Source organism: Xenopus tropicalis, chromosome 6 (genome assembly GCF_000004195.4).
Source record: "Xenopus tropicalis strain Nigerian chromosome 6, UCB_Xtro_10.0, whole genome shotgun sequence".
Lineage (NCBI taxonomy): Eukaryota > Metazoa > Chordata > Amphibia > Anura > Pipidae > Xenopus > Xenopus tropicalis.
Window position 1 is genome coordinate 14,530,533 of NC_030682.2, and position 26,333 is coordinate 14,556,865.

Below are 26,333 nucleotides of genomic sequence, written 5' to 3' on the forward strand. Positions count from 1 at the left end.
TCAGAGAAGGAAGAAGTGGGGAGAAATGAAGAGGCAAATAAAAGTTGGAAGGAGATATGGCATTAGTGGTTACATCCCATATGAGAAAAGTGAGGAGCAAAAGCAGAAAAAAAAATAACAGCAGAGTAGACGAGAGCCCATGGAAATTCTCCTGTAGAAGGTAACTTGCGAGATGAGGGGGTCACTGTATCTGTGTTCCTTGGGTACCTAGTAACACCCCAGGCCATATCAACGTAAATGTGGTAGATAATCTCATACAGAGAAAAATAAATCAACATCCTTACCAGCATTTTAGGCCACATATTTAATCATCCAAGACCAAGTAGAAGATGGGGTCCAGGTGCCCTAGAGCTTCAGCAAGTGGGGTAGATCAGACAGAAAGACAATTTTCAACCACTAGTCATGACACCCCACTCTCATTTCCCATCTGCACCTTCAGCTCTGTCCACGAGGACCCCTAACCCTCACACAGCAGAAGCCAAAATTAATTTTGTTTACTGACGACTTTACTGGATGTTTCTTGTTTTTTTTTCACCTTTAAATCCCTTCCCCCTCCATATACATATATGGGCATTCCTATTAAAAAGGGCTAAAATAAACATATAAATGTGTGCAGTTATGTCATTGATCACCTCGGTCTCCTTAGATAACCTGCTCCTGTGCACAGCAGTGATTTATCTTTTCAATGAATGTCTGGGAGACATCCTTGGCACTCAAGGTAAGAGCACTCCAATGTTACCAGGCAGGGGATTTATCTTAAGAATGTCATTTTGTGTCCTACACTTGCACTGTGCAACTGGCACGGCAGATTGCTATGACTGCTAAGCCTTAAGGTGGGTGGCGATACACAGGCCTTCAGCTTATCTGCCTGTGTATGGGCACCCTTAGCAGGCCTACATGACAGACATTGAGCCTGAAATTAGCCATATTTCGATTAGGAAGGTCAAATTTTCCACTGGATCAGGGACGATATTGGCTCATTGATGCAGTCTTCGGTCCCTAGGACCAAACAATCGAAATAGCCCGATATCACCAACCTTAGGGTCACCAAACAAGCAGATCACAATGTGTAAGACCACCTTAAGGCTGGATCTGCAAGGCACAGAGGAGACATAAAGCACAACGTTCCCCTCATGAGGTTATATATTGCAATGTCCTTACTATATCCTGTTCTACCTCTGAATCATCAAAATGAAAAACATAGATCATTATAAAAATAATTTTTCTAATTTTGTTGAAAAGGAGACACATGGCCTACCGCCCAGGATGATGGTCAAAGTCCACAAAATGCAAAGAAAGCTGCCAAGATGATTCCACTCTAGGGTACACCTCCAATTTCTGAGGGATGCTCCTGAAGTCTGCTCTTTGTGAATCATGGCTCAGAGTAAAAATACCACAATCTTTACTCTAGGAATAATGGGGGATTCACTAGCCTCTGATTGTAATAAGTAGGCTCCAACTACTGCTGCTTATCATGAAGGTAATTCTGTCTTTTTTTTTTTTTGGTTCAAAACCCCCTTTGGAGGACCAACCTTTGTTCATGGTTCCCCTAAGCTCATAACCAAGATTACCCATATAGAGAAACTGCTGTGTCAGCCATTTATAAGTAGTTCCAAAAATATTTAGTAGAGCAAATAAAAATCAATTTCAATCACATCCTTACAGCTAACTGTGTCAAGAAAACCAAGGTGAGACGATCTTCAGGAGCCTTCAGAATGAGAACCCATGCCACTGCTCTAGGCCTCACTAGGGGGCAATCACTGGTTCAGGCTAATGTTTTGGCTTGAAGCAGGTTCTAAATCTCCCAGAGGGATTGGCTACTTTCAACTAAATCCTAGCAGCCAATAGCCTGGGCTGAGAGCCTAGAATCATCAAGCCAGGCTGGCTTCTTTGCAGCTCTTCGGTGACTACCAAGTTGCACCAGGAAGCTGATGCCAGATGAATTCACAAGTCTCGACTTACACTTATTTGCGCACTGCACTTGTGGCTCAGACTTTGTGTGAGACATTTCCATGGTAATTAATCATCGTAGGAAAGTTGACCGCCTCAAACAAGACCATAGCTGAGCAGGTCATATAGCACGGAAGCTGTAACCTAGCAGCCCTTCCAGCATTCATTTACATTCCAGCAAGAGGTCAGGGTTCTTGTCCTTATTATTATTATTATTATGCACATTAGGACAACTTCTGTCTGGAGGTGGTAGAAGAGGTTTTGGATCATAACAACCGCTACCGACCGAGGCAATTTCACTTTTTATTCCTGACTGTGCTTTGTCTGAAGGCAGCCATGTCCTTCCTTCCCCCAGTGAATTATGGCAGGGATGAGATAAGAGACTCGAGGAACTTATAAGACATTAAAAATAGCCAAGTGCGATGACAGCGCGCGTCCATAATGGACTTTCTCCCGTGGCTACTGATGAGGAAAAAGAAGTCGGCAGGATGGAAACGGACAAGTGCAGATACAAGTGTAGGATAGAAAATAAAATAATCTTATTATGGGGTTCTGAAAACACAGCAGTAAAAGAGCAATCTAATATTTCTGCATCGATTTCCATTACGCGCCTTAAATGCTAAGTGCTGAAAACGGAGTGCCGCCGACTCATTATTATTTTATTATGTTCTCTGAGCAGGATGTTTATAACTACGGCACTAAAACTCGGAAATTCAGCAGAGGAACTTTATGAGAAGGGCATCGTGCCTTGTTACTCAAGAGCCAGGCTTCTAAATATTCTACAGAGCACATTTAGGCCGTGGTACTTACAGAGTTGGCCCAGAATAGAATATCTCACTGGCTCCTACTATTAGAACCATTATATACGATAAGCCAAGGGGCCATTAGAGTAATGAGGAACAGATCATATTAACTGGTATGATGTGAACAGTAGTAATGAGCAGACTGGCCTAAAACCTGCAGGATCCATGGGTAACGGGTCAAAAGGCTCAGGCCAACCAGGCTAAACCCTTCCCCATTGGTGACATCAACCTCCCCCAATCCCAAACTTTTTGACACGTTGGCAATATCCTGCCCATCTCTGACATCTGCAGATTAAAATATCATGTCAGACCCCGTCTGTGTATATCGGTCTGCCCCCCATAGACCAATGTTTACCATAAAGGCACTGAGGGTGGTGTTCCTGGCTCGTCAGCAAACTCACAGGACTATTTGTGGGTGGGCTGAGGTGAGGAGCCTAGGGCAGCGGATAAGGTTTGGCACCCAGAAGACACCCATATTGTAAAAATATATTGTGCCCATCCCCTTGCCACAAAGTATGTTTTGCCCCAGGACCGAATGCAAGTTTCACCAGAAATGTTTCACCAGAAATGTTTTATAATCTGATTGGTTGCTATGGGCAAATGCTATTCCAATATATCTTAGTAGAAGAAGTCAATTGACCTAGTAACACCTAGTTACGCCACTGATGTTCCACTTAATCACGTCAATGGATTTGCCGCAGCATAGAGTTAAAATGTGATTATTCCATTGTTAATCAGCTCTGCTCATTACCTTGCTTTCCCAGTCCGACTTGGCTAGCGTGTGTCTGTCCCCAGATACAGAACTGTATTCCACAAGCACAAAAGCTGATTAGATAATTAGGGACATCTAAGGAGACATTCTTCCTGAATACATAATTATATTGATGTTACTTATCACACGGAAAAGCTGGCACTGTATAGGCCAATGCCGCACCGTCCGAATTCTCAGCTTGGGAAGCCTGCCATTAGAAAACTCCTACCCCCACCTGTATATGCTACTACTTGCCTATAGAATTTCATTTAATACTCAGACTCCTTTAAGGGTGAAATGAAGACCCCCGCGGCATTCCTCATCGTCAGTGAGCAGCTGTACCCACTTGGCCCAGAGCTGCTAAGATGAGTGCAAAATGAAAATAGCCAGCTCCCTGCTGAGCCCGAGGTGATATCTAATCTATAAATAAAGTGGCAGGGATCTCATCTCCTCCTTTGCAAAGTTCAGCCCTGCGGGCGCATCTCCCTGGGTTTGAGCACTTGTGGTTGGAATATTCTGCTGCTGGCAAACTGATGCCTCTGTGGCATTTCTACAAATAAGAGGAGGGCTCCTGTGGCACAGTAATGCACACACCAACCCTTCTGGCTGTGCCCAGACCAGGTATGGACTGGGATTCAATATAGGCAATATAGGACGCAGTGGTGTTGCTGCCAATGGTAGCGGGCTATGGAGAATAGTTTGGTGACATCTCCTCTTCAGCACCACTTTCTGCCATAGACAGATCACTTTTCCCCATGCATTTGAACAGGAACTGGCTGAAGATGGAGAAGGATGGTTTGACCATGGCAGGTTCTACCAGAGAGCTCTCCTTAGTTCCAATGCCACAAGTGCCACAGGTGTAACCACCAATTTCACAATACAGTCAGCTGGATACAGGCCGTTCCTATTCAGGCTTCATGGACAGTGCACCAAATATAGCAAATTAACTGCCCCAGGGAGACAGCCTGACAGGAGATAGGATTATCTGAGCCGTCAGAGACTGAACAGATTCACACACTCCAATTATTCTCTATGGTCGGAAGTAAAACCTTATCTACTCCGTGTGAGCACTGCGCACCCATATCTTACTAGCAAGGCCACTTTAAACACGATTAAATGTACATTAAGTCTGATTACTAGATTACAAATATTTAGGTTCAACCTGTAGAGTCACTAGTAATTACTGGACCCTACAGTAGGGGGCCCCCATCAGAAGTAATGAGTGCTGTTGAGTGCAGTATGTGCCCAGGCAGGCACTGGGTATACCCTTTAGCCCCTGGCATCATTTCAAAGTTTGAAATATCCAATATTCATGCTGTGTAAGTCACAGCCAGCAATGGAAATAGTGTGCCTTATGCCAAGCATATAGGACTACCCATAATAGGGGAAAATATCTTTATATAGAATAAAATCCAAAGAGGGCCCTGTTATGTTGTCCAACCAAGACAGCCCTTCCATCCATAGCCTTTTGGCATTCAAGGAATGCTGGGAGTTTTGGTTCACAGGATGGCAGTGCCACTCTGATACTAATACCTAACAGGTCTGGGGTACCTCTTCCCATGGCAGCAACCAGGCAAGAGGAGGCATCCTGCCCCGGCTATGGTTATTGAATGGGTTGTTCACCTTTCAGTAAAGAGAGAGTAATATTCTGAGATAATTGGCAATTCGTCTTCATTTTTTATTACTTGTAATTTTTTTTAGTTATTTCATTTTCAGTTCAGGAGCTCTGCAGTTTGGAGTTTCGACAGCTCTTTGGTTGCTAGGGTCCAAGTTACCTTAGCAACCAGTGAGTGGTTTGGATGAGAGACTGGTTTATGAACAGGAGAGGAACTGAATAGAAAAGAAAGTTACAAAACATAACAATAACAATAAAAATGGAGTCTCACAGAGCAATAGTTTTTGGCTGCCGGGGTCAGTGACCCCCATTTGAAAGCTGCAGAAGAAGAAGGCAAATAATTAAAAAACTATAACAAATAAATAATGAAGACTGACTGAACCACCCCTTTAAGTAACAGTCACCCATGGCACACACACAGGGCACACTTACACCCATTTATTCTGAATGATGCACCAGTAAGGGGCATTCTAGCGGTCACCTACCTCCCCCCCCCGTATGCAGCACTGATTTATATTATGAGGGCAAAGTGTTGTTCCTCTGGGTCCCCAAGTTACTTGTAGTGTTTGTGCAGCTCTGGGCACTGTTTGAGCCCCAAAGCCAATTTTAGCCCCTATGCTAGTAAATAACCCTAAGCAACGACATTACTGTGAGGAGTGTGTCACTTTGGTGTGTACTCTGGTAACCCAGCACAATGCAGTTAAAATATTGGCTACAATGGCTGAGCAGGCCAATCAGATGCCAAGCAGCAAACCCATTATCCTGCATTTTTACTGGCATTTGTAGCACAAAGGGAAGCTCCCACTGTTCCCAGGCATAAGGGGAGTAAGAAGCGACAGTGGAATGGTAGTAAAACTACTGATGGGATAGTGAGACTCCCCACAGAGCCAGCGGGGCCCCTTCATGCTGCCGCACAGTGCGGGGCCCCAGCGAGGTGGCACCATTCTCTATATGATTAAGTTTTATTCCCACACCGGTGCCAGGCAATTAGGGCAGAACCTGTATCCAGATCACTAGGATTTTTGGCCATGCCCAGCTATACCCAGCTATGCCCTGAACTCCCCCCCAGTTGGGTATATGAATCTGGGAGGCCTGATACATCTACAATCTATCAATCTATTATAAGAGAACAGACACTTGACTTCTATAGGTTATTTTCTATGTTAATTAGGATTTGGATTTGGTTCGGCTGAAACCGAATTCTTCAAAAGAGGCTGGATTCGTCCCAAACGGAATCCGTGATTCGGTGCATCCCTATTAGATGTTTTAGTACAGGATTGGGGAAGATTTTGCAGTTACTCCACTGCCACAAGTCTAGTAACCCATAGTAACTCTTCCCTATTAAGCAGCAGACCATTAAATGGTAAGTTGAGTGGTTGCTATGGGTTACTAGAACTGCAGCAACTTTGCATTGCCACAACCCTGTCCCTTGGCCTATCCTGCTAAGTAGCCTTCCCTAACATATGCAATGGGTGCATTAGGTCTAGTAACCCATAACAACCATCAGTTTCAAGTTAGTGACCGGGCTACTACCCACATTCCCAGTCAGACTGTATGTATAATGTATCTGTGCCCAATCACACTGATCTTAATCCTCACCCAAGAATGTGTTTGCATGAGAACCTGTAATTATGGGAATGTGGAACTCGAGAATCTTTAATTATTTAGGAACCAACATTAAGCCAGTCCAACCAAAGGAATCCATGGTTTTCTCTCATTAAATCAGAAGCATCCTAGCAGAGCCAAACCGCAGAGGAACTGGGATTAGAACTGAGTTGTGCACTCACACTGAACTGCACTTAGGTACCCCCCTGTACTAAGCACAATTCAGCAGGAACAGCCCCCTACGTTTGCTCATAGCCTGTACAGAGAGATACCATAAAACTATGGCAGCATATGGATTCCCCTGTACTAAGCACAATTCAGCAGGAACAGCCCCCTAAGTTTGCTCATAGCCTGTACAGAGAGATACCATAAAACTATGGCACATAGGGATTCCCCTGTACTAAGCACAATTCAGCAGGAACAGCCCCCTAAGTTTGCTCATAGCCTGTACAGAGAGATACCATAAAACTATGGCAGCATAGGGATTCCCCTGTTCTAAGCACAATTCAGCAGGAACAGCCCCCTAAATTTGCTCATAGCCTGTACAGAGAGATACCATAAAACTATGGCAGCATAGGGATTCCCCTGTATTAAGCACAATTCAGCAGGAACAGCCCCCTTAGTTTGCTCATAGCCTGTACAGAGAGATATGCACAATTCAGCAGGAACAGCCCCCTAAGTTTGCTCATAGCCTGTACAGAGAGATACCATAAAACTATGGCACATAGGGATTCCCCTGTACTAAGCACAATTCAGCAGGAACAGCCCCCTAAGTTTGCTCATAGCCTGTACAGAGAGATACCATAAAACTATGGCAGCATAGGGATTCCCCTGTACTAAGCACAATTCAGCAGGAACAGCCCCCTAAGTTTGCTTATAGCCTGTACAGAGAGATACCATAGATCTATAGGTATTTCTGAATACTAAGAATTTTGCAGGGAACCTCTGAGGGAATCCAGCTCTGAAAGGAGAATATATTTAAAATTATAATGTTCATGAAATGTACTTATTGTCATTCATTATTCTGCACAAATGTGGCCTTATTTATGGGCATAATGTTCATTCACATGAGTTGGAGCTGCCATACTTGCTCTCAGCCGTGGGCAAACCTTTATGTCAGATGTAGGCCCGGAACTGGTTCTGTCCCAGTGAGTCACAGGGTTGGATGTGCGGCACATAAATACAGCAGTACTCAGCACGGCCCGATCCGGTGTTTATATGCCAGTGCCAGATTATCCCGCGTAGAGGGCAGTTATTTTTAAACCCACATGTCACACACAGAGTTCTGTAAGCCTCCCTGACAGGCTGCAGCCCACCTGATACAGCACCATTTACTATGGGTTTAATACACGGGAGGGCTTATTTACAACCCCAAGAGCAACCTGCCCAGCCCAGAAGCACTTGCGCTTTGCCTCTATTTTCAAGGGGCCTCCAGATCATAACTCATTGGTCACCTTGGCCCCTGGGCAGAGGGTTCTGTTAACAAATAAAATGTGGCCCCAATGAGAAACAAATGACCATGAGATTGATGCATGACCACACCCACTTATTTCATTATGCTATAACCCCACCCACAACCTGTCCAAACCCCACCCACTCTCCTGCAGGTCCCATCCCCTTAACTACTCACATATCACATTTTCACATGTCTGCTGGACCCCTCCCTGACCACAGTACCCCCTGATTTGTGCCAAAAGATGTGCAATGGGTTGTCTTTCACATCTAACCTATTTTTGGGCACACTCACCCAACCACGCCCCATAATGCCCTAGCCACGCCTCCATCACACCCCCAGCTCTGGCCAATGCGGCCTGTATGTGAGCCAATCTGGGAGGGTTTAAACCTTTTTTCATTGGTAGGGTTAACTTTAATTTGACTGGGAGGTATTGTGGGCAACCAGAACCAGGTAACTCTTAGGAAATATTCGGCTGTTGACATGTCTGATGGGAGCCACAACCTCAGAGGGAAAAACTGAAGCGAGCCAGGGAGATGTAAACGGTGGAAATTCTGATGCAGAGCAACTGCACCTCCCTGGACCCCCCCACCCCCGGGTGAATGAAAGTGGTGCAGTCTGAGTGCCACTATGTTATGCCCCCCAGCCCTGCACTCACCATAAGCAAAAAGCTGGCACATATCTGCCCAATGGCATCAGTTTAATGGAACAAGTCTCTCCAATCAGATAGATCAGTGAATATTAACTAATTAACAAACTAACTAACTAAAGCTGCTGTACATATACAGTGAGATAGCCAAGTGAGTAAACCTTTGCCCAGTTGGGATCAGATTCAATAGTTTGGCCCCCAGGCCAATGAATGGATCATAATGGGCCCATTGGAAAAGGACCACATCAATGTGCCAATGTGGCCCCTGCTCCTCTGGGCACAATGGTGCAGTCACACCCCCCCTGCCACTGTACCAGTCACACCAAACCATGTCAGTGGAAAGTGACTGCCGCTACAAGCAGCTGTGATAAGCCAACCTGCGTGACGGCACCAAAGCCACACACGGATATCCATAGCTGCTGCCTGCGACTGTCGCACATCAACATAAGTAGCTGCAACTCACAGCTGGCTGGGGATAGGCTTCATTATTCCCAAAAAGCAATGCAGCAGAAGCCATAACCCTTCCAGACAATCAGCTGGCTTCTGCTACATTGTTTCACCAGTCAGAACCAGCAATGAAAAAAAACCAGCAAGGGACAGTATAACTGTAAAACCAAAGATAATGAGTAATGACTGTATGTTGGGAAGCTGCTTATTATCCATAGCATTCTGTGGTTGGCATCAGGCTGGCATTGGCTGATGCCAGCGTTATATTAATAGGGAAGAGAAATAGGGAAATTTACAGCAGAAAACGGACTATGAGCTACTTCTTTTTGCTACTTTGTGTTGTAGGGAGAAGCTGCACATTATCAGGGGGATCACGGGGGCCCACCCTTAACAGCACAGGGACCCATGTTTACCCGATGCATATCCTTTTAATACCTATGTGAGTGTGCAGCTGTGTAAGGAGCTAAGGAATATATCAGCGCTCTATAAATAAAGGAGAATAATATAATAATCCCCCTGTGCTTCTCCAGCTGTTGCTGCTGAACTGCAACTCCCATCATCCTCAGTTCCCTCACTTCAGCAGCCTGCTGGGCAGCACAGGGTAGGGGTTCCCTGCTTTAAAGTAATAAGTGAGCTCTGTGGGCCAGAAATTGTATTGCTTTGTCATTATGCTGGACAGCGCTGCAGCTTAGGTCGGTGCTATATAAGTGATGGAAATGATAACGGTGAGTGCCGGCTCCATACCTAAGAGTCCATGTGGCTCCGACTGGCGTCTCTCGGCGCTCCTGACCTGCTCCTTTCGTTTCTTGCTCCCTCTGAGGCTGCCAAAGCGCTTCATTAGGCGCAGCGAGTGGGCAACGTAACTTTAGCAGCGATCTGTCATATCCAGCCAAGGCGAGCGGAGAGGGAGAGAGGGGGGCCAAGGAGAAGAATGATACCAATGTCAGGGCTGATGCCAGGTAACAGACCCACTGCTGCTGCTGCGGCGGCCGATTGGCCAAATAAAGTGCCTGTTGATCCTGAAAGCCTGGGGGGGGGGATCCTGAAAGCTGGGGGGGGAAATGTTTCCTAAAGAGCCGGGTGTGAGTGAATTCCTCTGAGAAGGTAGGGACTAGTACAGCCCAGGCTCGCTGTGAGGCTGCATTGTCAGCTCGCCCAGGGATCTGCTGCCGCTCACTTCTCCTTAGTGGTGAGAGCTGGGGGCCCCGTCAAGCTGCGGCTCAGGGGAAGGGCTGGTGATAAGGCTCCTTTATATGACAGTCCTGGTGGGAAAGGCCAGGGGCGCAGAGCTGTCATGTGCATTTCGGCATGAGGTCCCTTTAACGAGACTGTAAAAGGAAACCAGCCGGGTCCGGACAATCCTTGGCACCCATTGGCCGCAGCACATTCCCCATTATACCGTGACATCACGCAGCTATTCTGACTCGGGCTCCTGGCCCCCCTGCGGAGCCAGCAGGGCAAATGCCACCCATGACTTCATAGATACACATGGCCCACAGCATGACAGATAAGAAGAGAAAGGCGCTCTCTATGAAAGAGGGGCTCCTGGGAGCACAGCATCCGGTGCCCTTTAAATTAACCCCCTATGGGACAGAAGTTTTTTTTTTTCCATGTAATGTAATGATAGCACCCATGGGTGGGGGTACATTCGCACTTCATTTATGAACTATTTGTATAGAAAGGCAAGGTGGTGTCAGAGAAGGTTGTCCAGTCAGGGGCCCCAAGAGATGCTATGGTGTGATTTGCAGATCATGAAGTGGGTGGGGCTTGGAAGAGAGTGGGTGTGGCTTGGGAAATCTTTGGGGACATGCCAGTAATATCACCTAAAAGATCTGTAACACCAAAAAATGAAAGAGTTTTATAGTAATTAAAATATAATAAGTACTGTTGCCCGGCAGTGATAAAACTGAGCTGTTTGCTTCGAAAACAATATTATAGTTTATATAAACAAAGCTGCTGTGTAGCTGCAGGTGAAATAAGGTTAAATGGCACAGGATAAATAGCAGATAATAGATGAAATAGATAAAAGCTCTGTAAAACACCATTGTATTCTACAGAGCTTATCCATTATCTGCTATGTAACCCTTCCTTTTGGCTTACGAATGGCTGCACCAGGGCTACACAGCAGGATATTTATATAAACTATAGTAGGGTTTCTGTAGCAAACACCCCAGCTGTACCAGTGCAGGAATGGCTGCCCCCGGGGCTACACAGCGGGGTATTTATATAAACTATAGTAGGGTTTCTGTAGCAAACACCCCAGCTGTACCAGTGCAGGAATGGCTGCCCCCGGGGCTACACAGCGGGGTATTTATATAAACTATAGTAGGGTTTCTGTAGCAAACACCCCAGCTGTACCAGCGCAGGAATGGCTGCCCCCGGGGCTACACAGCGGGGTATTTATATAAACTATAGTAGGGTTTCTGTAGCAAACACCCCAGCTGTACCAGTGCAGGAATGGCTGCCCCCGGGGCTACACAGCGGGGTATTTATATAAACTATAGTAGGGTTTCTGTAACAAACACCCCAGCTGTACCAGTGCAGGAATGGCTGCCCCCGGGGCTACACAGCGGGGTATTTATATAAACTATAGTAGGGTTTCTGTAGCAAACACCCCAGCTGTACCAGTGCAGGAATGGCTGCCCCCGGGGCTACACAGTGGGGTATTTATATAAACTATAGTAGGGTTTCTGTAGCAAACACCCCAGCTGTACCAGTGCAGGAATGGCTGCCCCCGGGGCTACACAGAGGGGTATTTATATAAACTATAGTAGGGTTTCTGTAGCAAACACCCCAGCTGTACCAGTGCAGGAATGGCTGCCCCCGGGCTACACAGAGGGGTATTTATATAAACTATAGTAGGGTTTCTGTAGCAAACACCCCAGCTGTACCAGTGCAGGAATGGCTGCCCCCGGGGCTACACAGCGGGGTATTTATATAAACTATAGTAGGGTTTCTGTAGCAAACACCCCAGCTGTACCAGTGCAGGAATGGCTGCCCCCGGGGCTACACAGCGGGGTATTTATACAGTGGTGTGAAAAACTATTTGCCCCCTTCCTGATTTCTTATTCTTTTGCATGTTTTTCACACAAAATGTTTCTGATCATCAAACACATTTAACTATTAGTCAAAGATAACATAATTGAACACAAAATGCAGTTTTTAAATGAGGGTTTTTATTATTTAGGAAGAAAAAAAATCCAAACCTACATGGCCCTGTGTGAAAAAGTAATTGCCCCCTGAACCTAATAACTGGTTGGGCCACCCTTAGCAGCAATAACTGCAATCAAGCGTTTGCGATAACTTGCAACGAGTCTTTTACAGCGCTCTGGAGGAATTTTGGCCCACTCATCTTTGCAGAATTGTTGTAATTCAGCTTTATTTGAGGGTTTTCTAGCATGAACCGCCTTTTTAAGGTCATGCCACAACATCTCAATAGGATTCAGGTCAGGACTTTGACTAGGCCACTCCAAAGTCTTCATTTTGTTTTTCTTCAGCCATTCAGAGGTGGATTTGCTGGTGTGTTTGGGTCATTGTCCTGCTGCAGCACCCAAGATCGCTTCAGCTTGAGTTGACGAACAGATGGCCGGACATTCTCCTTCAGGATTTTTTGGTAGACAGTAGAATTCATGGTTCCATCTATCACAGCAAGCCTTCCAGGTCCTGAAGCAGCAAAACAACCCCAGACCATCACACTACCGCCACCATATTTTACTGTTGGTATGATGTTCTTTTTCTGAAATGCTGTGTTACTTTTACGCCAGATGTAACGGGACACGCACCTTCCAAAAAGTTCAACTTTTGTCTTGTCGGTCCACAAGGTATTTTCCCAAAAGTCTTGGCAATCATTGAGATGTTTTTTAGCAAAATTCAGACAAGCCATAATGTTCTTTTTGCTTAAAAGTGGTTTGCGCCTTGGAAATCTGCCATGCAGGCCGTTTTTGCCCAGTCTCTTTCTTATGGTGGAGTCGTGAACACTGACCTTAAAAGTGAGGCCTGCAGTTCTTTAGATGTTGTCCTGGGGTCTTTTGTGGCCTCTCGGATGAGTTGTCTCTGCGCTCTTGGGGTAATTTTGGTCGGCCGGCCACTCCTGGGAAGGTTCACCACTGCTCCATGTTTTTGCCATTTGTGGATAATGGCTCTCACTGTGGTTCGCTGGAGTCCCAAAGCTTTAGAAATGGCTTTATAACCTTTACCAGACTGATAGATCTCAATTACTTTTGTTCTCATTTGTTCCTGAATTTCTTTGGATCTTGGCATGATGTCTAGCTTTTGAGGTGCTTTTGGGCTACTTCTCTGTGTCAGGTAGCTCCTATTTAAGTGATTTCTTGATTGAAACAGGTGTGGCAGTAATCAGGCCTGGGGGTGACTACAGAAATTGATATTGAAATTGAAAACTGAAATTGATAAACCACAGTTAAGTTATTTTTTAACAAGGGGGGCAATCACTTTTTCACACAGGGCCATGTAGATTTGGAGTTTTTTTTTCTCCCTTAATAACGTAAACCTTCATTTAAAAACTGCATTTTGTGTTCAATTATGTTATCTTTGACTAATAGTTAACGGTTTTTGATGAGCAGAAACATTTAAGTGTGACAAACATGCAAAAGAATAAGAAATCAGGAAGGGGGCAAATAGTTTTTCACACCACTGTATAAACTATAGTAGGGTTTCTGTAGCAAACACCCCAGCTGTACCAGTGCAGGAATGGCTGCCCCCGGGGCTACACAGCAGGGTATTTATATAAACTATAGTAGGGTTTCTGTAGCAAACACCCCAGCTGTACCAGTGCAGGAATGGCTGCCCCCGGGGCTACACAGCGGGGTATTTATATAAACTATAGTAGGGTTTCTGTAACAAACACCCCAGCTGTACCAGTGCAGGAATGGCTGCCCCCGGGGCTACACAGCGGGGTATTTATATAAACTATAGTAGGGTTTCTGTAGCAAACACCCCAGCTGTACCGGTGCAGGAATGGCTGCCCCCGGGGCTACACAGCGGGGTATTTATATAAACTATAGTAGGGTTTCTGTAGCAAACACCCCAGCTGTACCAGTGCAGGAATGGCTGCCCCCGGGGCTACACAGCAGGGTATTTATATAAACTATAGTAGGGTTTCTGTAGCAAACACCCCAGCTGTACCAGTGCAGGAATGGCTGCCCCCGGGGCTACACAGCGGGGTATTTATATAAACTATAGTAGGGTTTCTGTAGCAAACACCCCAGCTGTACCAGTGCAGGAACGGCTGCCCCCGGGGCTACACAGCGGGGTATTTATATAAACTATAGTAGGGTTTCTGTAGCAAACACCCCAGCTGTACCAGTGCAGGAATGGTCCTTCAGAGCGTCCTTCAGAGCGAAAACTGATTCAGAGCACTGCATTAACCCCAGAGATGCTAGTAAGGCCACTGAAGAAAGTAGCAGACTACTACACTAACCCCACACAAGCCGAAAAGGTCACTTTAGAAAATGTATAAAGAGCACTGCAATTAACCCTAAACATGCCAGTAAGATCAATGCAGAAACCGGCTTCAAAACACTGCATTTACCCCAGGAAGATCACTGCAGAACAGGGCCGGAACTAGGGGTAGGCAGAAGAGGCAGCTGCCTAGGGCACAATGATTGGGGGGCGCCAGGCAGCAGCCTCTCCTGCCTACCCCTAGTACAGTTTTGCGTTGCGCCGCGTCGCATCGCAAACCATGTCGGGCCCCGCACCTGCGCTCGAACTGCGTATGCGCCTCAAACCACACGGGGGGGGGGTGCGATAAAGTGGTGCAGGGGCGAGGTAGCCGACCGCGTTGCCTAGGGCGCCCGGTCGGCTTGGCCCACTCCTGCTGCAGAACCTGGATTCAGATGATTCCATTTACGACAGACATGCCAAGAAGATCATTATAACAAGCTCATCATTATCCCCAAACTTGTTGGTATGAGCAATGCAAAAAATGTCCCCGCAGATCATGTAAGGAGGCAAAGAGAAGTGGGACAGCCCCTCCAACTATATAGTATCTAAGGAATAAACTGTCTGTCCAGCTGGAAACAGACAGATGAATCAGTGGGAGGGGCTCAGATTTATGGGAGTATAGCAGAGTAGTAATTCCAAGTAATGGCAGCTAATATATATCTCCATAGTACCTGGGCAAAATGAATGGGGAGTAGAAAGGGAGGGAGCGCCATCAGCTGGCGACTGGGCATCACACGAAGGTGATTTGGGAGGAGGACACATGATAGTGGGCCCGGGATCACTTACACCATAAATCATTAGTGGGGGGGGGGGGCATTACTACAAAGTGAGTGGGGGTGTAGGGCATGTCCTGTCCCTAAAGGCCCTCACACCCTGCTCACTGTGTACTTGGGCACAGGGCTGACTGGCAGCCACATGATTGGGCAGATATGGATTCTGAGAAGTTTAGGAACATTTCAAAGGCTGGGTGTATCCCCTCGTCCTTCAGTGTCAGGACAATGAAATTCAATATGACTGGGGGTGCCAGCCCCCCCATGGAATGAAACCACTTACTTTCTATCTTGTGCATTAAAAAATGCCTTATTCCGGGGGGGTTCTGGCAGGGTGCCAGGCTGCCATATTCTTCCCTATTTGGGTGCAAGGGTATTACTATCCCAGGGATACCGGGGAACAGAAAGGGAAATGGCAGTGTGGCCCTCAGTTGGGAAATACCTGGGGCACATTTTGTTTAAAGATGAGACATGCCAGTCTGGGGGCAGAAAGAAGCCTTTCCTTGTCCTTTAAAGGGGAAATATAGCTTTTTATTACATGAAGCATACTAAGAAATGGGCAGCCAATCAGATATCTGCCCTCACACTGAGAAGCAACAGTTCCCTGTCAGGTCCACCTAGCTGGCTGCCCACCCACAAGCTGGGCACTGGCCTGAATCCTACGGGGGGGCAGACTGTAGAAGGGTACAGGTATAGGACCCGTTATCCAGAATGCTCGGGACCAAGGGTATTCCAGATAAGGGATCTTTCCGTAATTTGGATCTCCATACCTTAAGTCAGTGCTGTCCAACTTCTGTTGTACCGAGGGCCGGAATTTTTCCGACCTATGTAGTGGAGGGCCGATAATGGAAGCCAGTTTTGACCACTCCCCTTTTTGAAACCGCACCCACTTGAAACCACACCCATGTTATCACATGACCATACCCATATTAATGGTTGTAGTACAGCAAAAACCTGCCATACTCTGCCTGCCCTACCCTGCCTGTGTGCCATACTCTGCCTGCCCTACCCTGCCTTTGTGTGTGCCATACTCTGCCTTCCCTACCCTGCCTGTGTGTGCCATACTCTGCCTGCCCTACCCTGCCTGCGTGCCATACTTTCACTGTGTGTGCCATTCTTGGCTGGTTTGTGCCATACCTGGCCTGTGTGTGCATACTCTGCCTTCCCTACCCTGCCTGTGTGTGCCATACTCTGCCTTCCCTACACTGCCTGTGTGTGCCATACTCTGCCTTCCCTACCCTGCCTGTGTGTGCCATACTTTCACTGTGTGTGCCATTCTTGGCTGGTTTGTGCCAAACTTGGCCTGTGTGTGCCATACTCTGCCTTCCCTACTCTGCCTGTGTGTGCCATACTCTGCTTGCCCTATGCTGCCTGTGTGTATGGCACACACAGGCAGCCTACAGTGACACAATGCTGGCACTGCTTCTACAGTCTGCACAATAACTATATATTAAAAAACTTTTTAATTGCAGTACCACCTCAGTATATGTTCTTTTTGTAGTATGCAGGGATTATTTGTGGGTTTCTACTGCTCCTGAGGTGTGAACAGGGGAACAATGGGGGTGATTACAGCCTGAGCCTGAGGTGTGAACACTGCAGGGGGTGAACAATGCAGAGATTAAAAGGTGTGAACAACACAGGGGATTACATATTTAAACAATACAGCCTGATTACAGCCTGAATCTGAGGTGAGAACCATGCAGGGGGGGGCAGTTAATCACAGTACTGATACCATTTAAAGCTTACACAAGAGTAAGCCATCAAAGCAGCCAGACAGGTGGGGGGCCACACAGAAGGGGGTCGCGGGCCGCATGCGGCCTGCGGGCCGCCAGTTGGACAGCACTGCCTTAAGTCTACTAAAAAATCAATAAAACATTAAATAAACCCAATAGGATTATTTTGTATCCATTAAGGATTATTTATATCTTAGTTGGGATCAAGTACAGGTACTGTTTTATTATTACAGAGAAAAGGGAATCATTTAACCATGAAATAAACCCAATAGGGCTGTTCTGCCCCAATAAGGGGTAATTATATCTTAGTTGGGATCAAGTACAGGTACTGTTTTATTATTACAGAGAAAAGGGAATCATTTAACCATTAAATAAACCCAATAGGGCTGTTCTGCCCCCAATAAGGGGTAATTATATCTTAGTTGGGATCAAGTACAGGTACTGTTTTATTATTACAGAGAAAAGGGAATCATTTAACCATTAAATAAACCCAATAGGGCTGTTCTGCCCCAATAAGGGGTAATTATATCTTAGTTGGGATCAAGTACAGGTACTGTTTTATTATTACAGAAAAAAGGAAATCAATTTTAAAAATCTGAATTATTTGATTAAAACAGAGTCTATGGCACACAGGCTTTCAGTAATTCAGAGCTTTCTGGATATCGGGTTTCCAGATAACGGATCCCATACCTGTACAAGGGGTGCAGTATGGATGGGGTGGCAGGGGTGACAGCGATTTTTGCAGGCTTGCAAGGGCTTTGGGGCAATTGTCATTAACCCTTTGCCGGCCAGTACACTTCAGGTTTTTATGTTACAACTATACACCTAGCAATGTGGTTTTCCCAAAGCCAGAGAAAAAAAAACTTGCAAGGAAAGGGTTAAAGCGGTACAAAAGGCAACGTTTAAAGGCACATTCCTTCTGCACTTGCTGAGAGTCAACGCCCTACTATACCGTACCTTCCAGTGTATGCCCACAGGCTGTGTGTGTATATATATTTATATTTTACTAAAATGTGTAAAATTCAGAATAGGGGTGACTGCGGTGCTGTACAGTTCAACTGCCTCAGCAGCTTTCCCTATCTAGCATGGCTGCACCCCATACAGCCCAACAGTGCGGCACTACAGCCATGTGTTGGGGGGCCAAGAATAACAGGGGCAGGGGGTGACAAATAGTAATAGTAATACCCCAGGAAAGCCATTGTGGAATATTGATTTGCACTTACAGTAAAGCACTGGCCCCAGAGCTACAGGGCCACACAGCTAATTTGTAACAAGCAACCTTTGCCCTTTGCTAATGGCTCAGCGTGCCCCGTGGCTAATGCCGTTCTGGCAACGTTGTTTAAAGGAACATTAATAGAAAATCGGTGATGGAAAGCCCTGATTCTGGCCTGTTTGCATTCCTCCCAGCTGTCCCTGTTCTTCTACATCCAAACTGCTGGGGGGGGGGGGGGGGGGGCTGAATTTGGGGGTGTGGCTTACAAAGAAGTTAAGATGAATTGGGGTAGATTGGGGAGGGGGTTAAAAGACATTCTACAGTTTTATTTATTGTGTATGAAAATGATAATATATAATAATAATGGACAGGGCCCCAGCTGGGCACCCCGTAATTTATATCAAATGCACCCCACCCACCAACTGTTCTGCATTGGCCGGACCCCCTGTAACCCCCTTGCTGCCTGTGGAACCCCAGTGCCAGTATCCCAAGGTGACAGGGGGGCCACACAGACTGTTATTAGAGTCTATGGAATACGGGCCGCCGGCATTAATATAAGTTCTGCCCCCCACACCCCCCCCCAGCAGGGCTGCACTTGTGCTCTGTAAGCGCTTATGTCCTTTCTTGGATAATTCAATAACACTGGGACGGATACAAGGTGCTGGCAAAGGGCCCAGAATGTCTCTCTGTGTTATGACTGAGGGAGGCTCGTAACCAGCTATTATCCCATTCGGGCAGAACCCGTCCCTTAAAGTGGAACTGTCACCGCTAGGATATTAACACTACGCTTGCCACTTTTCATTTGCTAATGCCGGGAGGTATGGGCTTAGCCGTGCCATGTGTGTGTGCCGGAGCTGCCATGCTGCTTGCTTGGCAGAGCACAAAGCAAAATGTAATGAATTTAGGCAAGGTGGGTGTGGCCATTCTGTGAGGGGCGGGCAGATGGAGACGTCTATTTGGGCAACGCAGTGGGTGGCACGTCCCTTGCTCATGTCCCTAGCTGCCAAGGGCCCAAAAGGGTTTTCCCCAGTACCTGGTGGGTCAGTGAGTGGTTTACCTTAGTATGTTATGGAATGGCCAACTTTTCAATTGGTCTTCATTATTTATTTTAAACAGTTTTTGAATTATTTGCCCTTTTTCTTCTAACTTTTTGCAGGGGTCAGTGACCCCGGCAGCCAAAACCTATTGCCCTGTGAGGCTACAATTTTATTGTTATTGTTACTTTTTATTACTTTTCTTTCTATTCGGGTCCTCTTCTATTCATATTCCAGTCTCTTATTCATAGTAATTTGGACCCTAGCAACCAGATAGCTGCTGAAACACCAACCTCAACAGCTTCTGAACAAAAAGTGAAATAACTAAAAAACTACAAATATTAAAAAATGAAGACCAATTGCAAATTGCAAATCACTCTCTACATCAAACTAAACGTTAAGTCAAAGGTGAACAACCCCTTTAACCCCATTTTCCCTTTTATAATGTACGTATCATCACTAGAATGTATTTCTAAAGCACCAACCTATTCTGTAGCGCTGTACAAAAAGTGGGTGCAACCATACAGCAAATAGTGACCCATACAGGAGGCAAAGAGGGTCCTGCTCAACAGAGCTCACAATCTTACAGGCATCCAATTCATATGACATTTGCCCATACAAGAACTGATATTGGCAGAGCGTTTATTGGTGATTTCTGATTGGCAGCATCATAAGGATCAGTCGCAAACCTGATTAAATATATAAATGACCTCCCTAGGCAAAAAGCCCGTATAGATTAGTCTCAAGGCGGCCAGTTACTTTATATTCTTTAGCTGCACTGTCCCCTGCTGCTCAAAATTCATAACTGCAATTCTTATAAGAAAACACAGAAGGACGAGTCTGGGTATTAGTAGAAATTATCACTTCAAGGTACCAGTGGGCCCTGGTCAAAATTTCACTGGTGGACCCCCGCTGCCCAAAGAAAATTGTGGTAAAAAAAATGATAAAATGGCAATGCCACAAAAAAAAGGCAGATAAATGAACAATAAAAAGAACAACACTGTATGGCTCTTCTAGTTCATTAAAAATGAGGGGTCTGCCATCTCTGCAGGATGCTTCTGCCAAAAGTTATTCCATATGAAAGGTGTGCTAGTGTGCACTGGTAAGCCCTGGGCAAATGCCCCCTTTTGCCCATTTATTATAATTGGCCCTGAATTAATACACATTCACAAATTAAGAAAAAAATAATAATGTTAATGACTTACTTAAAGGGGATTCTGTCATGATTTTTATGGGGTACTTATGTATTTCTAAATGACACTGTTTACATAGCAAGTAATTCCCTCTGCCATTTAACCTTTTATTCTTGAACCAACAAATGTATTTGTAGCTGTAATATTGGTGTGTAGGCGCCATCTCAGTGCCTTGTGCCTGAGTCTGAGCTTTCAGCCAGTGCTACACATTAGAACTGCTTTCAGCTAATCTATTGTTTCTCCTACTCCCATGTAACTGGAGGAGTCCCAAGCCGGACTTGGATTTCTTACTATTGAGTGCTATTCTGATACCTACTGGGAGCTGCTATCTTGCTCCCTTCCCATTGTTCTGCTGATCGGCTGCTGGGGGGGGGATATCACTCCAACTTACAGCGTAGCAGTAAAGTGTGCCTGAGTCTGAGCTTTCAGAAGGAGCCAGCGCTACACATTAGAACTGCTTTCAGCTAACCTATTGTTTCTCCTACTCCCATGTAACTGGAGGAGTCCCAAGCCGGACTTGGATTTCTTACTATTGAGTGCTATTCTGATACCTACTGGGAGCTGCTATCTTGCTCCCTTCCCATTGTTCTGCTGATCGGCTGCTGGGGGGGGGATATCACTCCAACTTACAGCGTAGCAGTAAAGTGTGCCTGAGTCTGAGCTTTCAGAAGGAGCCAGCGCTACACATTAGAACTGCTTTCAGCTAACCTATTGTTTCTCCTACTCCCATGTAACTGGAGGAGTCCCAAGCCGGACTTGGATTTCTTACTACTGAGTGCTATTCTGATACCTACTGGGAGCTGCTATCTTGCTCCCTTCCCATTGTTCTGCTGATCGGCTGCTGGGAGGGGGGGGATATCACTGCAACTTGCAGCACTTACTATTGAGTGCTATTCTGATACCTACTGGGAGCTGTGAAATTTCAAAATTAAACATAAAAAAATCTGTAAAACAGATTACAATGCAGGATTCTGCTGGAGAAGCTCTATTAACTGATGGGTTTTGAAAAACAACATGTTTTCTAATGACAATATTCCTTTTAACCTGGAGTAAATACAAGATGTTACCCGTAACAACCAGCAGATGGGGTGCTTGCTCCACAAAAAGTGCCCTTGTTATAAGAGATGCATATGGTATAATAAAAGTACATTTAATTAAGTAACAGCAGTCCTGCCCTGCTTTATGGCTGAGATTCTAGCTATAGCTAAAGGCTTACTGCGGAAGGTTCCAAAGGCCAGGATATTTAGAGCTAATTAGAAATGCTATAAATTGAAAGTGAAATATTTAATAAAGGGGGATTATCTATGTATTATTAGTTTACCTCATATGACCCGACAGTTCATTGAAAGCTGTAAATCCTTTAAAGTAGAATCAGCTTATATGGGGTGTTGGATAACAAGGGCACAAATGGAATTTACTGTACTTTCTAAAGATTTGTGCCACCCCCCTCCCCGGTTTGACTTGATTCTCATTTGCCCTGAATATAATCATATGGATAACAAATCCCCAAGCACAGACTAAACCAATCCGAGCACCAACAGTGTGAGCTTTTGCTTCAACAGTGTGAGCATTTGCTTCTTTGTCCCTCGTCTCTCTGGGTCACCAAATGAGCGGATTGTTTCCCCGATGTGCCCACCTACCATATGCCCACCTACCATGTGCCCACCTACCATGTGCCCACCTACCATATGCCCACCTACCATGTGCCCACCTACCATGTGCCCACCTACCATGTGCCCACCTACCATATGCCGATCTACCATGTGCCCACCTACCATGTGCCCACCTACCATATGCCCACCTACCATGTGCCCACCTACCATGTGCCCACCTACCATGTGCCCACCTACCATATGCCGACCTACCATGTGCCCACCTACCATATGCCCACCTACCATGTGCCCACCTACCATATGCCCACCTACCATGTGCCCACCTACCATGTGCCCACCTACCATATGCCCACCTACCATGTGCCCACCTACCATATGCCCACCTACCATGTGCCCACCTACCATATGCCCACCTACCATGTGCCCACCTACCATGTGCCCACCTACCATGTGCCCACCTACCATATGCCGACCTACCATGTGCCCACCTACCATATGCCCACCTACCATGTGCCCACCTACCATGTGCCCACCTACCATATGCCCACCTACCATGTGCCCACCTACTATGTGCCCACCTACCATATGCCCACCCTAGGGCCAAACTATCAAATTAAAATGGTGGGTATATGGCCTGTCAGACCAAGGGCTGCATCAACAGTCCCTAATTCAATGGGAAACTCAAACCTGCCCAATCAAGATCTGGCTTATTCTAGGCCAGTGCTGTCCAACTTCTGTTGTACCGAGGGCCGGAATTTTTCCGACCTACGTGGTGGAGGGCCGATAATGGAAGCCAGTTTTGACCACTCCCCTTTTTAAAACCGCACCCACTTGAAACCACACCCATGTTATCACATGACCATACCCATATTAATGGTTGTAGTACAGCAAAAACCTGCCATACTCTGCCTTCCCTACCATGCCTGTGTGCCATACTCTGCCTTCCCTACCCTGCCTTTGTGTGTGCCATACTCTGCCTTCCCTACCCTGCCTGTGTGCCATACTCTGCCTGCCCTACCCTGCCTTTGTGTGTGCCATACTCTGCCTTCCCTACCCTGCCTGTGTGTGCCATACTCTGCCTGCCCTACCCTGCCTTTGTGTGTGCCATACTCTGCCTTCCCTACCCTGCCTGTGTGCCATACTCTGCCTGCCCTACCCTGCCTTTGTGTGTGCCATACTCTGCCTTCCCTACCCTGCCTGTGTGTGCCATACTCTGCCTGCCCTACCCTGCCTGCGTGCCATACTTTCACTGTGTGTGCCATTCTTGGCTGGTTTGTGCCATACTTGGCCTGTGTGTGCCATACTCTGCCTGCCCTACCCTGCCTGTGTGTGCCATACTTTCACTGTGTGTGCCATTCTTGGCTGGTTTGTGCCAAACTTGGCCTGTGTGTGCCATACTCTGCCTGTGTGTGCCATACTCTGCCTTCCCTACCCTGCCTGTGTGTGCCATACTCTGCTTGCCCTATGCTGCCTGGGTGTATGGCACACAAAGGCAGCCTACAGTGACACAATGCTGGCACTGCTCCTACAGTCTGCACAATAACTATATATTAAAAAACTTTTTAATTGCAGTACCACCTCAGTATATGTTCTTTTTGTAGTGTGCAGGGTTTATTTGTGGGTTTCTACTGCTCCTGAGGTGTGAACAGGGGAACAATGGGGGTGATTACAGCCTGAGACTGAGGTGTGAACAATGCAGGTATTAAAAGGTGTGAAAAACACAGGGGATTACATATTTAAACAATACAGCCTGATTACAGCCTGAATCTGAGGTGAGAACCATGCAGGGGGGGCAGTTAATCACAGTACTGATACCATTTAAAGCTTACACAAGAGTAAGCCATCAAAGCAGCCAGACAGGTGGGGGGCCACACAGAGGGGGGTCGCGGGCCGCATGCGGCCCGCGGGCCGCCAGTTGGACAGCACTGTTCTAGGCTATTTGAGGCCATATATCGGGAGGCCTGTCTGCAGGACCCGAATTGGCTGAAATCTGCCTGTGTATGGCCCCCCTTTACCCTGGCGGGGGTATCAGGGAGGGAACATAAACTGATGTATTCCTCATTAACATTGCACTTATATTAGGGATTCACCAAATACACTATTTTTGGATTTGGCTGAACCCTGAATCCTTCGGCCGAATACCGGACTAAATCTAAATCCTAATTTATGTATGTAGATTAATATATGGAAGGGTTAAATTTCAGCTTCCGTGTTGTGAAAATGACTCCGTGTTTACGTGAAATTACTGGGTTATGTCATAAACCATGACCTGCATACACGGCTTCCCACAGGGATTTTCCCATTTTAACCCAAAAACATTTAGTTCTTGAGCTGTTACTGAACTGCAACACTCAGCTCCCTTAACTATATGTATTATGGGTATTATAGTTTAACAACATCTGGAGAATGCATAGGGGGCAGCTCCACATGAAGTGTTAGTAACATCCTCCTGCTTGCAGCGCACACACAAGCCAACAATAAGTGCCCCTTCCCTACACCATCTTGCCTAATTATACACACTATCCTATACTTCCCCTGACTCCTCCTTACCTTACTATACACACTATCCTACACTTCCCCTGACTCCTCCTTACCTTACTATACACACTATCCTACACTTCCCCTGACTCCTCCTTACCTTACTATACACACTATCCTACACTTCCCCTGACTCCTCCTTGCCTTACTATACACACTATCCTACACTTCCCCTGACTCCTCCTTGCCTTACTATACACACTATCCTACACTTCCCCTGACTCCTCCTTACCTTACTATACACACTATCCTACACTTCCCCTGACTCCTCCTTGCCTTACTATACACACTATCCTACACTTCCCCTGACTCCACCTTGCCTTACTATACACACTATGGCGCACTCCCCCATACAATTGCTGGCCCATAAGCAGTGGTGCCTGAGGCAGCCCCCCACCCATAGGAACCTCCATATTCAAATAGTATTAGAGCAGGAGTATGACCTCCATACACAGAACCACAATTATTTAACTTTTTACCATTTTTTTACCAAACATAGTTTTTAAATGGCCTCTTTACGGTGAGAGACAGTCGCAGCGGTGCTGTGTTAGCAAAATAATCCCAAATCGGCACAATTTTAGGACTGACCTCCTCTGTTGCGTCCCGAGGCCTGGGCCGTGCCTGCTCGCTGACAAGGGACACTTTCCCATTGGATCCTGTGAGTGGTATCCGGGGGCCCCGCCTGAACAGCTGTTCTACTCTCCTACTGGTATAAACAGGCTGGGGGTTAATGAGCTTGCAGGACACTACCCCCTGCGTCCCATTCGCACAGAGTTAGTTGCTGGGGGTCTGTACTATGGGCTGCACTGCTGATCCAGCTAAACAAAGCCCAAAGCCCTGCCAGTCTCTTAAAGGTACACTGCCATCATTCTGATAAATAAACTGGGCCTACACAGAGACACTTCAGAGAAACCAGCTCTCAGCCAGCGAAGACTCCATTTCCCACAATGCCTGGCATGCTATTTCGCAGGTCTGTTCATCAGCTGCTACACTGTATCAAGAGTCAGAAACAGCAGTGCAGAGGATAGCAAGAGACAAACGCTGACATTTACAACATGAAAACCACTGAAACAGGAGATGTTATTGTTACCATCAACAGGCGTAAAGTGCTACTGCAATTATTTGAGTCACTACATCTTCTTTAACTATGTGTCACCTGGAAATTAATTTATTTGTTGTACAGGTATTGGACCCCTTATCCGGAAACCCATTATCCAGAAAGTTCAGAATTACGGAAAGGCCATCTCCCGTAGACTCCATTTTAATCAAATAATTCACATTTTTAAAAATGATTTTCTTTTTCTCTGTAACAATAAAACAGTACCTGTACTTGATCCCAACTAAGATATAATTACCCCTTATTGGGGGCAGAACAGCCCTATTGGGTTTATTTAATGGTTAAATGATTCCCTTTTCTCTGTAATAATAAAACAGTACCTGTACTTGATCCCAACTAAGATATAATTACCCCTTATTGGGGGCAGAACAGCCCTGTTGGGTTTATTT

At 46.2% G+C, this 26,333-nt stretch overlaps 1 protein-coding gene across 3 annotated transcripts in view; it reads right to left on the minus strand.

Moving 5' to 3' along the window:
* prkag2 (protein kinase, AMP-activated, gamma 2 non-catalytic subunit) overlaps window positions 1–26,333 on the minus strand; it is a 149,668-nt gene that overhangs the window by 75,256 nt on the left and 48,079 nt on the right. The window contains exon 1 of one of the 3 annotated variants that reach the window (XM_012964334.3): window positions 10,018–10,584. The exons of the other annotated variants lie outside the window; for them this stretch is intronic. Within the exon in view, the coding sequence (XP_012819788.1) occupies window positions 10,018–10,111 (94 nt within the window). The 5' untranslated portion in view covers window positions 10,112–10,584. Of the gene's footprint in view, window positions 1–10,017; window positions 10,585–26,333 lie in introns of those variants that run through there. 3 annotated transcript variants of the gene reach the window in all.